Source organism: Hippoglossus hippoglossus, chromosome 13, assembly GCF_009819705.1.
Source record: "Hippoglossus hippoglossus isolate fHipHip1 chromosome 13, fHipHip1.pri, whole genome shotgun sequence".
Lineage (NCBI taxonomy): Eukaryota > Metazoa > Chordata > Actinopteri > Pleuronectiformes > Pleuronectidae > Hippoglossus > Hippoglossus hippoglossus.
The window spans coordinates 7,335,117-7,348,766 of record NC_047163.1 but is presented as its reverse complement, the minus strand read 5'-3'; the positions used below and the strand labels follow the sequence as shown (position 1 = coordinate 7,348,766).

Below are 13,650 nucleotides of genomic sequence, written 5' to 3'. Positions count from 1 at the left end.
AAATCCGAAATGCTCCCATATCTTGGCCTTGAGTTTTACCGGCGGTGGAAACAGTTTTTCACTGTTTCCTTCCATGTTTGTTCTGGGTTGAGACGTGTGCTCTTTTTGCCTAAACTGCCACCTATTGGCTTCATTGTGCACTGCACCATAGGTGATGTTTCGTTTTCAAAACAGCCGTCACAGCATTTGATGCCGTATCGATACAGTAGCATCTGCATCGATGCGTGCATCAGCAAGGAGGACGTCACGATATATTGCCATATCGATTTTTTGAGCACAGCCCTAGCTCCAGTACTGTTCACTGGACAAAACCCATCACCACTTTCAAAGTAAAACACATCTGGGAATTAAAGCAGATGTTTCCCTAAACACAGAACAGAGGTGCAGCTCTGTCTCTCTCTCAGGATTTCACAGTCACAAATCTCTGGGGGAATCATTGTTTATTGAATATCCAACATGCAGGTAGAGAATTGTATAGAAACCATCCACCTCCACTTTGCCACCATCACTCACCGCCTGATGTCCTGCAGCCTCTCAAACTCGTGGTCGATGTAAGTTCTCAGGTCATCGATCAGCTTCCGTTCAACACTGATCGCCTGCCGGACGTTCAGCAGCGATGTGTACATTTCTCCTGCGGACACAGTCAGGACAACGCAGCCGAACAAAACACGTGTGAGAAGATTCATCTCCACAGCAAAGAGTTAAATGTCCTTCCTCCTGCAGCAGCTCCACAGTCTGAGCTCCTCCTCCTCCTGCAGGCTCCTCTGTCAGAATCAAACCTGCCTCCAGATCCTCCTCACATGTGAGATCAGCTTTCACCCACAGCCTGAGGAGATGGGTTTTACACCATTACACTCATCACACTGGTTTATTTCCTCTCCAACAACAACAGGAGTATTCCAAACTTTTATTTAGGTTGTTTGTGCAAATTAATCTGATTAAATTATTAAATTTGAGCCTGGTTGCCTGCAAACAACTTATTGTATGATATACAAAGATCAACTTGCCACCTTTATTATAGCCTATATATATAATTATATTTATTTAATTTGTTTTTAGGTGACGATAAATCACAGCGATAGGTTCATATGGGTCTTAAGTTTGGAGTTACAGCGACATCTGCAGGCGACAGCGCTGTACAACATCCCATCTGTAGCAATAAAGCTCCATAAATTTGAGAAGAAAGATTCATTAATTGTTGGTGTAATTAGGCTATTATTATTATTATTATTATTATTATTATTACATGTGAATAATGTTGATATGGATTAAACTACATGTGTCACTGTGACATGCATATGGTATTTTACACCCTTAACTTAAAGAACCAGTTCACAATAAATATACTGTTAATCACTTTTTAATCCCCAAGAAAATGTGAGTAATATCTGGCCTATGGGCATCTGTTCAATATAGTTTCCCTTCTAATGGACATTGCAAAAAAACCCAACATATTCAAAGTTTTAATTTGTGTATTTCAGGCCCCCAGAGAACAGATTGACTTGGTGGGTTACATTTTGTATTTTTATTTATTATTGAGGTTTATCTATAACACAATTCTGACACATCTTTACCAGCATCAAGGGAAACTTGCATTTAGGCTGCTTACATACACATATATAAATATTCAAATGGGAATTTCAGCCCACTTATTTGTGCATTGTTCAAACATTTATGGTATTTAAATTTTTATAATATTCGTTATAAAGTGTGAAGCTCAGTCACAGACTTGCTCATAAATCCTGCAGGATCAGCAGTGCATGCTCAATGAGAAACTGAGAGGCTGAAGCACAGCAGCTGCCAGATTGTGTCATAACAACTAAAATTCAATCCCACAACTGACAACAACCTGTATTGACTCTGGTGGCGGATCCATAAATGTGTCGATCTTGTGGACACACAAGGTTTAATCAGTGTCTGGTTATTTATTGTTCAGAGATTGTACATTCTGTTCTCTCTGCGTCACGAATAATCTTTGAATTACATCAGTACAACTTGAAATGTTCACTCCCTTTATGTATATGCAAGAACGGGGTTGCTGCAGATTTCATAAAACTAGGTTTAAGACATTTAACAGACACAAAGAAAACAATTTAATACTTTTAAATATGTTTCATGATAACATCGGCACATGTTTGAAAGTATGATGGAAAACCAGTTGGGACATTAAGACTTATAATATTTTAATTCATATCACATGGACTCATATAACACATTTCCACTGATAATAATCATTCAGTGGATCCAGAAATGTTTCATGAAATGGGCAATGAATCAAGCAATACAATTTATTTTAAGCTTCTTCTTACATTTTTCATCATGAGACAATGAGCAACCTAAAGCAGCAGTAGTGACAGTGTTTGCTGCAGATCTGATGCTGCTGACTGACAAAAAACAAACAAGGGATTGATGAGTCTTCTGCAGCACAATCAACTGTTTCATTAAGATACAATGATGTTTCATAAACAAAATGACTGTCTAGGACTTTTTTAATACCCTCTGAGGCCTTTTTGGAGGAAAGAAATTGAAATTTTGTTTTTGAAAGGACTTGTCATAACTTAGCCCATATTTTTTTAATGAATTTCACACTAAAATGGCAGATACACATGGCATATACATTTACCCAGAAGAACAAGGACTTTGTGTTTTGTCACCATTACTTACAATGGAAGTGCATTAGGAAGCGTCTCTTAAAGGCTTGTGTGTGTGAAAAGTAAGAATATAAACCTGTCTCGTGTCTTTAATCTTATTTAATTCTACGACCAGGGTTTGACTTTCTTTGAGCAGCAGAGGAACGTTTTCCCGATGTAGCCCCTGAGACTCTGGTCTCTGAAGCCGTAGATGAGCGGACTCAGAAAACGTGGGATCAGGATGAAACTGAAATAATTAAAAAAGGCGATATCCTCTGGTTGCCAGATGGCGTGCAGCACTATGAGAGACTCAGTGATGGGATGGCTGAAGGCCAGCACGCTCAGCAGCAGCTGGAAGCCGTGCAGCAGCACCGTGTGCACAGCTTTGTTCACGGACACTCGGTCCTGTCTCAGCTTCCTGGTCTCCAGCAGGATTCTCACATATGTAAAGAGGATGATGACTGCGACCACTGCAAAGAAGAGCAAACTGACAGCAGCTTTGAACAACTTCTGGATAGGAGAGGCGGTGAGTAGACTAGGTTTGCAATGCACAGTGGTGGAGAGGACATCCACAGAAGGATCACGTTTCCCGATGGAGAAGTCAATGACAGGGAAGATGCAGCTGATGAACCATAGAGACAGAATAATGATCCAGATACGGTCTGAGCGCCAGGAAGCCGGGCGTCGCAGGGGGTAGACGATGGCAATGTAACGCTCCAGTGACATGGTGGCCAGGATAAAGGTGGTGTTATGGAAAGTGGCAGTGGATAAGAAGAGCAGGGGAACACAGTATACCAGACCAAATTTCACCCGACCCATGACGAAGAGGAAGAGCAGCACAGAGGTCATGAGCTGGAGGGTGTCGTTGACCAGCATGGAGGCGAACAGGATGTAGCGGGACGTGTCCAGGAACTGCCTGTGGGACGCAAAGATGTGCAGCATGACAGCGATGCAGCACAGGAAGACGCAGAAGAACGGGATGACCACACACACCTTGATGATCACAGACAGGCTCTTGTGGGAGGTTGCGTTGGTTTGAAGCTCAGTCAGATTCGACATTTTGCAGCTGTGGAGGCCGGGGAGCACACATGTTAAAGCACTTAAAGCTCCATGTACATATTGAGAAATAAAATGAATACACACATAAAAGCAACAACATAATCTACTTGATAACTTACAGAAAACCTCCAACATTGTAAATACTCCTTTGACTGTAAAGCAGTTTGAACTTTGCCTCAATAAACATCCAATTTTCAAAATAACAAAGCACTTCATTCACCTACGAATGTCTTCGTCCGTCAGAAGAGTTCAGATTTCTATTCTTCTCATCATAAGATGTGTCTTCGATGAACGTTCCTGAGACGTTCTCCCTCTAATCTCTGGCCTCGTTCCTATATGTTTTGTCTGATATAGGCCCGATTCCTCCAGAGATAAAGTCATTTCATGCTTTCATCATTAAGCATTATGTTTCTCATCATCAACAGATTTCAGTAGGGAGTTGGACTCACGGGCTGAGATGAGATCTGTGGAAAGAAGCTCTGAACATGGAGAGTGTTGTGACATGAAACTTTTCTTAAATCATAGCAACTTAAAATCATAACAAACACGTCACAAGTGATGTTGCACTGAACTTGGTCAGGACCCTCAGAACCCCTTCAGAGCAAAGTCATAAAACCGGGATTCTTTTAAAAGTATTATTTATTGTTTAAAAATCTCTAAATACATCAGTTATGTCTCCAAACCAAAGTCTTGGCAGAGTGTAATTACTTTTACAGTAAATCAATTTCCAACATCATTTACATTGTTTGCCACTCAAATAATTGATGATCCACACTGTCTACAATAAGCTGTTGATTTACATTATTCTAAGTATGATGTTCACATGAGTTGCTAATAGAATATTCCATTCATATTCCTGTTTGCATGTTACAGAGCAAAGTCTGATTATGACGTCAAGCAGTTGGTAATTGTCGTGTACATGATGTTTCAAGATGCTGTGAAAACTCTAATAAGACGTTCTAATGCGATTAAGACGTATACATGTCCGTCATGTGACTACTCCACATGTCTTGATTTGATTATTGCTTATTCTGGTTATGACCTTATTCAGGTGAGGATCATCAGAGCATGCTGTTGACATGGCAGTGTCTTATTCAGACTTATGTCTTAATTGGGTTGATTTTGGAATATTTCTGTCTATGTTAACTTAAAGGTTCAGTGTGTAGAATTTAGTGACCTCTAGTGGTGAAGTTGCATTTTGCAGCTGAACCCCTCACCTCACCCCTTCCAAACATGAAAGAGAAGCTGTGGCAGCCTTCAGTTGTCATAAAAACTCAAAAGGTGTTTAGTTCGTCCAGTCTGGGCTACTGTAAAAAACATGGCGGCCTCCTTAGAAAGGACCTGCTCCTGATGTAAATATAAAGTATTTAAATATAAACGGCTCATTCTAGGGTAAAGAAAACAACAATTCATACAATTTAGATGAAACACTAGTGAAAACATCACTAGGATTATTTTATATTCACTTTCTGCCAATAGATCCCTTTCACATAAATCTTACACACTGAACCTTTAATATGACCGAGTGCCATCTGTCACTGCAGCAGTGTGGTTCTGTTGTCCAGCTGCAGCAAAGTTGTATGTAAACCAGTATGTAGAGGATCAGAATTAAACCAGGATATTAAGAGAACCTGTTTGACCAGCGGCATTATTTCTCCATCCTGTTTGCCCTGTGGGGTGAAAATCATGAACATCGTCGACCTCACATGTACGACAGGTGCATGAACACATTGTGCAACAGGACATATTTTCTTATGAAAATAAACAGATAGCTTCAGCACAGAATTGAAAAACGTGGACAAATTTTGTTTAAGTTAAAGTATTTTTAATTAATCTATCTAACTATTTATTTCCTGCTGATGTGGTGCTGTCACTCAACTGAGCCGTTTCCAGCTGTCACGGGGGCGGCTCTCGTATCGATCGCTGGCACTGAGAGGATTCTGCTGAGAGGACACTTCCACGTGAGCTGGACCAGACTCGTTCAGTGCAGTTTGTGAACTGTTGAGCAAAGTGTTTTTGGCAGCAGTGCTTCTTACTTCAGCTCACAGTGCTGACGTCAATGCAGGCGACGCTTTGTGAGCTGTAGATGTCACTGCAGTCAGTGAAGCTGAGTCTCTCTCTCAGTGAGTCCATTACTGCAGGATCCAGAGTTGCTGGGTCTCACTGACGCCTGTGAAAGCATTAAGTGTTGTTACTATCACTGCAGAATTTTACCTGTAAAATTACACTCACACTTATCCCATATTCCTAAAAATGCAACATTTCTAATACTAGAAATATTCCCAGTCCAATATTACTAGGTCAATATTTCCATGACTGTTAACTTACTCCTCCAATGTTCCTGTTTGAATGCAGCCGTTACCTGATTAATTTTAAACTGAGTTCTTACTGGATTTCGTGTTCAGTGCACAGAGGCCAGGCCGTGTGATAAGACATATATATAATGGTGAAAAGACACATGTGTGGTGCACGGCAGAAAGATGGTTTATCTCAGGGTTCGAGGATGTTTGACTGTGGTTGTGCATACATGAGGGAGGGTAAATATCATTGACAGTCGTTGTAAAGATCAGTACTGTGCATTTCAGCACTGTATATTTGTAATTGTTTAATGGGTTTCTTACTATCCTGGAATTATACTTATTGTACTATTACTACAAGTAAATACCTCTAGATTGGAAATTCAGGAAAATGCTCAAAATCTGCAAATTGCAGAGTAAAAACTCATATTTTGTTTATTAAATTTTTTGGACTAATATATATGATACTGATCTGACACAAACCTGGTGCCACTTTTTTAACAGTGTTTCAGTGTCAGGCTCTTGAACCACATCACTCATGTCAGTCATCACAGCACAATTGACCTACAGGTATATTAAGAGTGTAGTTATTCAAAACGATCATGAATCACATGAAGAGTGTTTTCCGACACGTTCTCCATTGGAGTGAGCTGCTGCAGTGCGCGACATCTCCAGAGCACAATTAGAGGACAAGTCTCATATCCCCTGTTTAGTAATTAACAGACTGGCTGATTAACGTAAAGCTCCTGAGTATAATTGCGCAACCTGAAGTTTTCACTTGTTTGGCAAACAAGTTGACTCTATAGAGAACAGCTCAGAGGGGGCTCGTCCACTCTTTACGCACGTCCTGCGTCAGTGGACACGTCTGCAGGGGATTGGACCAAACTGTGCAAAACAAACTTTCTGCCTCTGAACCCCAGAGGATGTCAATTCAGCAGATAAGTTATTTGCAGGCAATTAGACAGAATCAATGCTCTTACTAATCTGTTGGCATCAAGAGCTTTAGTGAAATATTAAATGGCCTATTTAAGTGTGGAGTACAATAAAACTATTTCCAGTGAAATAAACTAAAAAGCTATTAGAGGATGGGATTAATAAAGGATGCAACAAAGAAAACCCCAAGAAAATGTGGTCTCATTATGTTACTGTTGGGGATCGGGTCCAGACAAAGGAAGGATGAGGCCTACATGGGCCTTTAACAGCCTGCCTCGAGTTGTTTCCTGCTGTGAGGCCGAAAAATACCCAGAATGCTTTTGGGGCATCCATGTTTTTTGGACCGCCGCCCGAGTTTAAACTCCGGCCTTCCATTGGCTGAGAGCCAACAGACCCCACGGACCCCCCTGGAGGGAGGCCGGACATTTCTCAGGTAATAAATACAGAGAACCCCCTCAATTCATTGCTTTTTCCCGTGCGCTGAAGATAGGACCAGAACCTCTCCCGGTTCCTCCAGATGATCCAGACACTTAAAGGGAGCAACCAATCCAAACATTTGTATTTTTATTTTTACCTTAAAGGGGACATTGTATGCCCATTTTACCACAAGTTGATTTGGTTCCTTGGGGTCTTAATGAAATGTCTGTAACATACTTTGGTCAAAATACCACAAGGATCATATAAAACAGCACCCTTTTTACCCTGTATAAAACAGCCGTCCACAGAGTGACCTGTTTTGAGTGCCTGTTCCTTTAAATGCTAATGAGCCAGCTCCCCACTCCCCCCTCTCCCCTCATGATTTTAAACGATATAAATTACATATTTTATATGATATAAATTATCAAATATGCATCCCATACTTTGTATTCCCCTTCTGTTGTCCTGGAGTTTTAATTTTGTCCATCCATGTCCATCCACATCCTTGTCCATCCATTATGTCCATGGATGGACATAACTCTGTCCATCCACTACAAGCACACAAGCAGACAGACAGAGAGAGAAAGAGAGGGGTGGGGGGGGGGGGCTATGAAGACCATCATTTACCCCCGAACCCCGACATTCAACGGGTACAACAACAAGCGGAGAAAGCAGAATCGCGGGCTGACCTTATATATACAGTCTATGGGGCTGACCAGCGCGGAGAAATGCGAGTCCCGTGTGAACAGCCAGGCGGCTGCGGGCTTGAGAACGGCGCTGCGCTGCCTCGCAGCCTCGCTGCGAGGCAGCGCGCGAATCAGCCACCGCGCGATCAGCCACCGCGCGATCAGCCACCGCGCAATCAGCCACCGCGCGAATCAGCTACTCTAGAGGCCACGAACACAAGTAAGAGGCTTATGTCTGGGCAGAGACTAGTTTAAACATTAGCGTGTTATTATTTGAGTGTATATTTCTGTAGGACCGCCGAGTCCCTTTGTTTTGTGTCATCGCGTCGTGACGAATCTGCGTTTACGGCCACATCGCGGCACTGTTTACCGTTAGACCAATTTTGCGGAGATTTTAACCCATTAAAAGATCGGTACACAGCTGGACGGATCTTAGTTCATCCGCTTGGGTACCGAGTGGTAAAGTCCCCGCAAAGTTGTCTCTGGCGGTGTTTGAGATCTCCTCTGATCACTCTTTGCATGTTTCCTTTTCTCTCTCTCTCTCTTTTCTCCTAAACCCGCCTGCACACACGTTCCGACCTGCATCCACATAATTCACGTGTTATACCTGTCCAGGGACTTAGAGAGTGCGATCGCATCTCGACGCCATTCGGCGCTTTGAACCACGAGATAGACAAAAGCATCCCTTTGTTCTCCATTTCCTGTTGGTCAAACAACGCGGTTAGACCGCCATCTTGAATTCAAAACACGACACCACGCGGTTAGACCGCCATCTTAAATTCAGTAATACGACGTCATCCCCCGTGACTTCGTACGCCATCTTGACTCCCCCTTCTCTCTCTCTCACACACACACACACAGACCTACACACAGGTATTACATGTGTGTTATAAATCGTGTTAAGTGCTAGTGTTGTTATCTTTGATATAGTGGATTCTTGTTAGGATAATAGTCATTAATTAACATTGAGGTTATTATCTTTAATAAATTCTATTGTATTTAAAGTACCGGTATTTTGTGATTATTTGTGCATATGTATGTGACTACAGCTGGAACATGATAGCCAGTGCTTGAACTTAAACCTTCACTGTTCATTTTACAATCATTAATAGTAAATATTGAGATTTTATGAGACTGATCTTTACAGATTGATTGTTGGTCCCTGATACCAGGGTGGTGCCCCGTCTTTGATAAATTATAATTACAAATTGTATTATTCTTAATTGATAATTTTATTGTTTCTCATTAATTATTTCATTCTTAATTGATAACTTTATTGTTTTTAATTAATACATTTATTATTTTAATAAATAATTGTATTATTTTAATAATCATATTTTATTATTAATAATTAGCCAACATCAAGTCTACCTACTATTGCACAACATTACTTACAGTCCTGATGGTATAAAAATAAGACTTTCATGAAATGTGTATGATTATATATTCTTTAGTGATATACAGCAGTTGTTCTTGACTGAGCACGGGGCAGCCGGCGTGCAGGGTGTCGACGTCTCCCTCACCATTTCTGTGGAGGTTCCACCAGAAGATCCTATCGTATCTCAACTTGTCTTGTCTTAACTTACCTTATCCTAACTTTCATGACTTGTCTTGTGTCTTGTTTTAACTCATCTTAACTTATCGTATCTTATCTCATGATCATATCCTTGTGAAATCTCTGATCATCATCATGTCCACAAACTTTTAATTGTCCACTATATGTCGCAGCTCCAGTACTGTTCACTGGACAAAACCCATGACCACTTTCAAAGTAAAACACATCTGGGAATTAAAGCAGATGTTTCCCTAAATACAGAACAGAGGTGCAGCTCTGTCTCTCTCTCAGGATTTCACAGTCACAAATCTCTGGGGGAATCATTGTTTATTGAATATCCAACATGCAGGTAGAGAATTGTATAGAAACCATCCACCTCCACTTTGCCACCATCACTCACCGCCTGATATCCTGCAGCCTCTCAAACTCGTGGTCGATGTAAGTTCTCAGGTCATCGATCAGCTTCCGTTCAACACTGATCGCCTGCCGGACGTTCAGCAGCGATGTGTACATTTCTCCTGCGGACACAGTCAGGACAACGCAGCCGAACAAAACACGTGTGAGAAGATTCTTCTCCACAGCAAACAGTTAAATGTCCTTCCTCCTGCAGCAGCTCCTCAGTCTGAGCTCCTCTTCCTCCTCCTCCTCCTCCTCCTCCTGCAGGCTCCTCTGTCAGAATCAAACCTGCCTCCAGGTCCTCTTCACATGTGAGATCAGCTTTCACCCACAGCCTGAGGAGATGGGTTTTACACCATTACACTCATCACACTAGTTTATTTCCTCTACAACAACAACAGGAGTATTCCAAACTTTTATTTAGGTTGTTTGTGCAAATTATTCTGATTAAATTATTAAATTTGAGCCTGGTTGCCTGCAAACAACTTATTGTATGATATACAAAGATCAACTTGCCACCTTTATTATAGCCTATATATATAATTATATTTATTTAATTTGATTTATTTGTTTTTATGTGACGATAAATCACAGCGATAGGTGCATATGGGTCTTAAGTTTGGAGTCACAGCGACATCTGCAGGCAACAGTGCTGAACAACATCCCATCTGTAGCAATAAAGCTCCATAAACTTGAGTAGAGAGATTAATTAATTATTGATGTAATTAGGCTATTATTATAATTATTATTATTACTATATTATTATTAATATTATTATTATTGTTGTTGTTGTGATTCCATGTACGATTAAACTACATGTGTGACTGTGACATGCATAAACCACTCAACTGAAACCACCAGTTCACAAGGAATTTACTTTTAATCACTTTTTAATTACTCAATAAAATGTGAGTAATGTACGTAATATATCTGGCCTATGGGCATCTGTTCAATATAGTTTCCCTTCTAATGGACAGTGCAAACAAAACATGTTCAAAGTTTAAATTTGTGTATTTCAGGAGAACAGATTGACTTGGAGGGTTACATTTTGTATTTTTATTTATTATCTATAACACAATTCTGACACATCTTTACCAGCATCAAGGGAAACTTGCATTTAGGCTGCTTACATACAACTATATAAATATTCAAATGGGAATTTCAGCCCACTTATTTGTGCATTGTTCAAACATTTATGGTATTTAAATTTTTATAATATTCGTTATAAAGTGTGAAGCTCAGTCACAGACTTGCTCATAAATCCTGCAGGATCAGCAGTGCATGCTCAATTGGAGAGAGAGAGAGAGGCTGAAGCACAGCAGCTGCCAGATTGTGTCATAACAACTAAAATTCAATCCCACAACTGTCAACAACCTGTATTGACTCTGGTGGCGGATCCATAAATGTGTCGATCTTGTGGACACACAAGGTTTAATCAGTGTCTGGTTATTTCTTGTTCAGAGATTGTACATTCTGTTCTCTCTGCGTCACGAATAATCTTTGAATTACATCAGTACAACTTGAAATGTTCACTCCCTTTATGTATATGCAAGAACGGGGTTGCTGCAGATTTCATAAAACTAGGTTTCAGACATTTAACAGACACAAAGAAAACAATTTTATACTTTTAAATATGTTTCATGATAACATCGGCACATGTTTGAAAGTATGATGAAAAACCAGTTGGGATATTAGGACTTATAATATTTTAATTCATATCACATGGACTCATATAACACATTTCCACTGATAATAATCATTCAGTGGATCCAGAAATGTTTCATGAAATGGGCAATGAATCAAGCAATACAATTTATTTTAAGCTTCTTCTTACATTTTTCATCATGAGACAATGAGCAACCTAAAGCAGCAGTAGTGACAGTGTTTGCTGCAGATCTGATGCTGCTGACTGACAAAAAACAAAAAGGGATTGATGAGTCTTCTGCAGCACAATCAACTGTTTCATTAAGATACAATGATGTTTCATAAACAAAATGACTGTCTAAGACTTTTTTAATACCCTCTGAGGCCTTTTTGGAGGAAAGAAATTTAAATTTTGTTTTTGAAAGGACTTGTCATAACTTAGCCCATGTTTTTTTTAAGAATTTCACACTAAAATGGCAGATACACATGGCATATACATTTACCCAGAAGAACAAGGACTTTGTGTTTTGTCACCATTACTTACAATGGAAGTGCATTAAGAAGCGTCTCTTAAAGGCTTGTTTGTGTGAAAAGTAAGAATATAAACCTGTTCCAATGTTCACATGGGCTCCTGACTCCTCTTTAATCTTATTTAATTCTACGACCAGGGTTTGACTTTCTTTGAGCAGCAGAGGAACATTTTCCCGATGTAGCCCCTGAGACTCTGGTCTCTGAAGCCGTAGATGAGCGGACTCAGAAAACGTGGAATCAGGATGAAACAGAAGTAATTAAAAAAGGAGATGTCGTCGTGTTGCCACTTGACGTGCAGCACTATGAGAGACTCAGTGATGGGATGGCTGAAGGCCAGCACGCACAGCAGCAGCTGGAAGCCGTGCAGCAGCACCGTGTGCATGGCTTTGTTCACGGACACTCGGTCCTGTCTCAGCTTCCTGGTCTCCAGCAGGATTCTCACATATGTAAAGAGGATGATGACTGCGACCACTGCAAAGAAGAGCAAACTGACAGCAGCTTTGAACAACATCTGGATAGGAGAGGGGTTGACAAAAATAGTTACGCAATACACAGGGGTGGAGAGGACATCCACAGAAGGATCACGTTTCCCGATGGAGAAGTCAATGACAGGGTAGATGCAGCTGATGAACCATAGAGACAGAATAATGATCCAGATACGGTCTGAGCGCCAGGAAGCCGGGCGTCGCAGGGGGTAGACGATGGCAATGTAACGCTCCAGTGACATGGTGGCCAGGATAAAGGTGGTGTTATGGAAAGTGGCAGTGGATAAGAAGAGCAGGGGAACACAGTATACCAGACCAAATTTCACCTGACCCATGACGAAGAGGAAGAGCAGCACAGAGGTCATGAGCTGGAGGGTGTCGTTGACCAGCATGGAGGCGAACAGGATGTAGCGGGACGTGTCCAGGAACTGCCTGTGGGACGCAAAGATGTGCAGCATGACAGCGATGCAGCACAGGAAGACGCAGAAGAACGGGATGACCACACACACCTTGATGATCACAGACAGGCTCTTGTGGGAGGTTGCGTTGGTTTGAAGCTCAGTCAGATTCGACATTTTGCAGCTGTGGAGGCCGGGGAGCACACATGTTAAAGCACTTAAAGCTCCATGTACATACTGAGAAATAAAATGAATACACACATAAAAGCAACAACATAATCTACTTGATAACTTACAGAAAACCTCCAACATTGTAAATACTCCTTTGACTGTAAAGCAGTTTGAACTTTGCCTCAATAAACATCCAATTTTCAAAATAACAAAGCACTTCATTCACCTACGAATGTCTTCGTCCGTCAGAAGAGTTCAGATTTCTATTCTTCTCATCATAAGATGTGTCTTCGATGAACGTTCCTGAGACGTTCTCCCTCTAATCTCTGGCCTCGTTCCTATATGTTTTGTCTGATATAGGCCCGATTCCTCCAGAGATAAAGTCATTTCATGCTTTCATCATTAAGCATTATGTTTCTCATCATCAACAGATTTCAGTAGGGAGTTG

At 40.9% G+C, this 13,650-nt stretch overlaps 3 protein-coding genes across 3 annotated transcripts in view; all 3 read right to left on the bottom strand.

Moving 5' to 3' along the window:
• The window catches only part of p4ha3 (prolyl 4-hydroxylase, alpha polypeptide III), a 34,251-nt gene extending 24,110 nt beyond the window's left edge, over nucleotides 1-10,141 (bottom strand). Inside the window, exon 1 of the mRNA XM_034604210.1 lies at nucleotides 9,978-10,141. Within this exon, the coding sequence (XP_034460101.1) occupies nucleotides 9,978-10,090 (113 nt within the window). The 5' untranslated portion in view covers nucleotides 10,091-10,141. The remainder of the gene's footprint in view (nucleotides 1-9,977) is intronic.
• LOC117772669 (odorant receptor 131-2-like) lies at nucleotides 510-3,689 on the bottom strand. The gene is made up of 3 exons (XM_034603993.1): nucleotides 2,764-3,689; nucleotides 780-826; nucleotides 510-631 (listed from the first exon to the last, which is right to left on the bottom strand). Exons 1-3 carry the CDS (start codon nucleotides 3,687-3,689, stop codon nucleotides 510-512), a joined length of 1,095 nt encoding a protein of 364 aa, XP_034459884.1.
• A 2,122-nt stretch (nucleotides 10,142-12,263) lies between the features above and the next one.
• Nucleotides 12,264-13,208, bottom strand: LOC117772983 (odorant receptor 131-2-like). Its single transcript, XM_034604638.1, has one exon. It carries the CDS (start codon nucleotides 13,206-13,208, stop codon nucleotides 12,276-12,278), a length of 933 nt encoding a protein of 310 aa, XP_034460529.1. The 3' UTR covers nucleotides 12,264-12,275.
• Between the last annotated feature and the right edge of the window lie 442 nt (nucleotides 13,209-13,650).

Bases quoted from the DNA above. Each gene is read 5' to 3' on its own strand.
- LOC117772983 (XM_034604638.1), bottom strand. From the start codon at position 13,208: ATGTCGAATCTGACTGAGCTTCAAACCAACGCAACCTCCCACAAGAGC.
- LOC117772669 (XM_034603993.1), bottom strand. From the start codon at position 3,689: ATGTCGAATCTGACTGAGCTTCAAACCAACGCAACCTCCCACAAGAGC. The intron at 827-2,763 runs GTCGTAGAATTA...CCATCTCCTCAG, and splicing joins TCAAAGAAAGTCAAACCCTG to GCTGTGGGTGAAAGCTGATC. The intron at 632-779 runs GTTTGATTCTGA...CTGTGTCCGCAG, and splicing joins TGAGGAGGATCTGGAGGCAG to GAGAAATGTACACATCGCTG.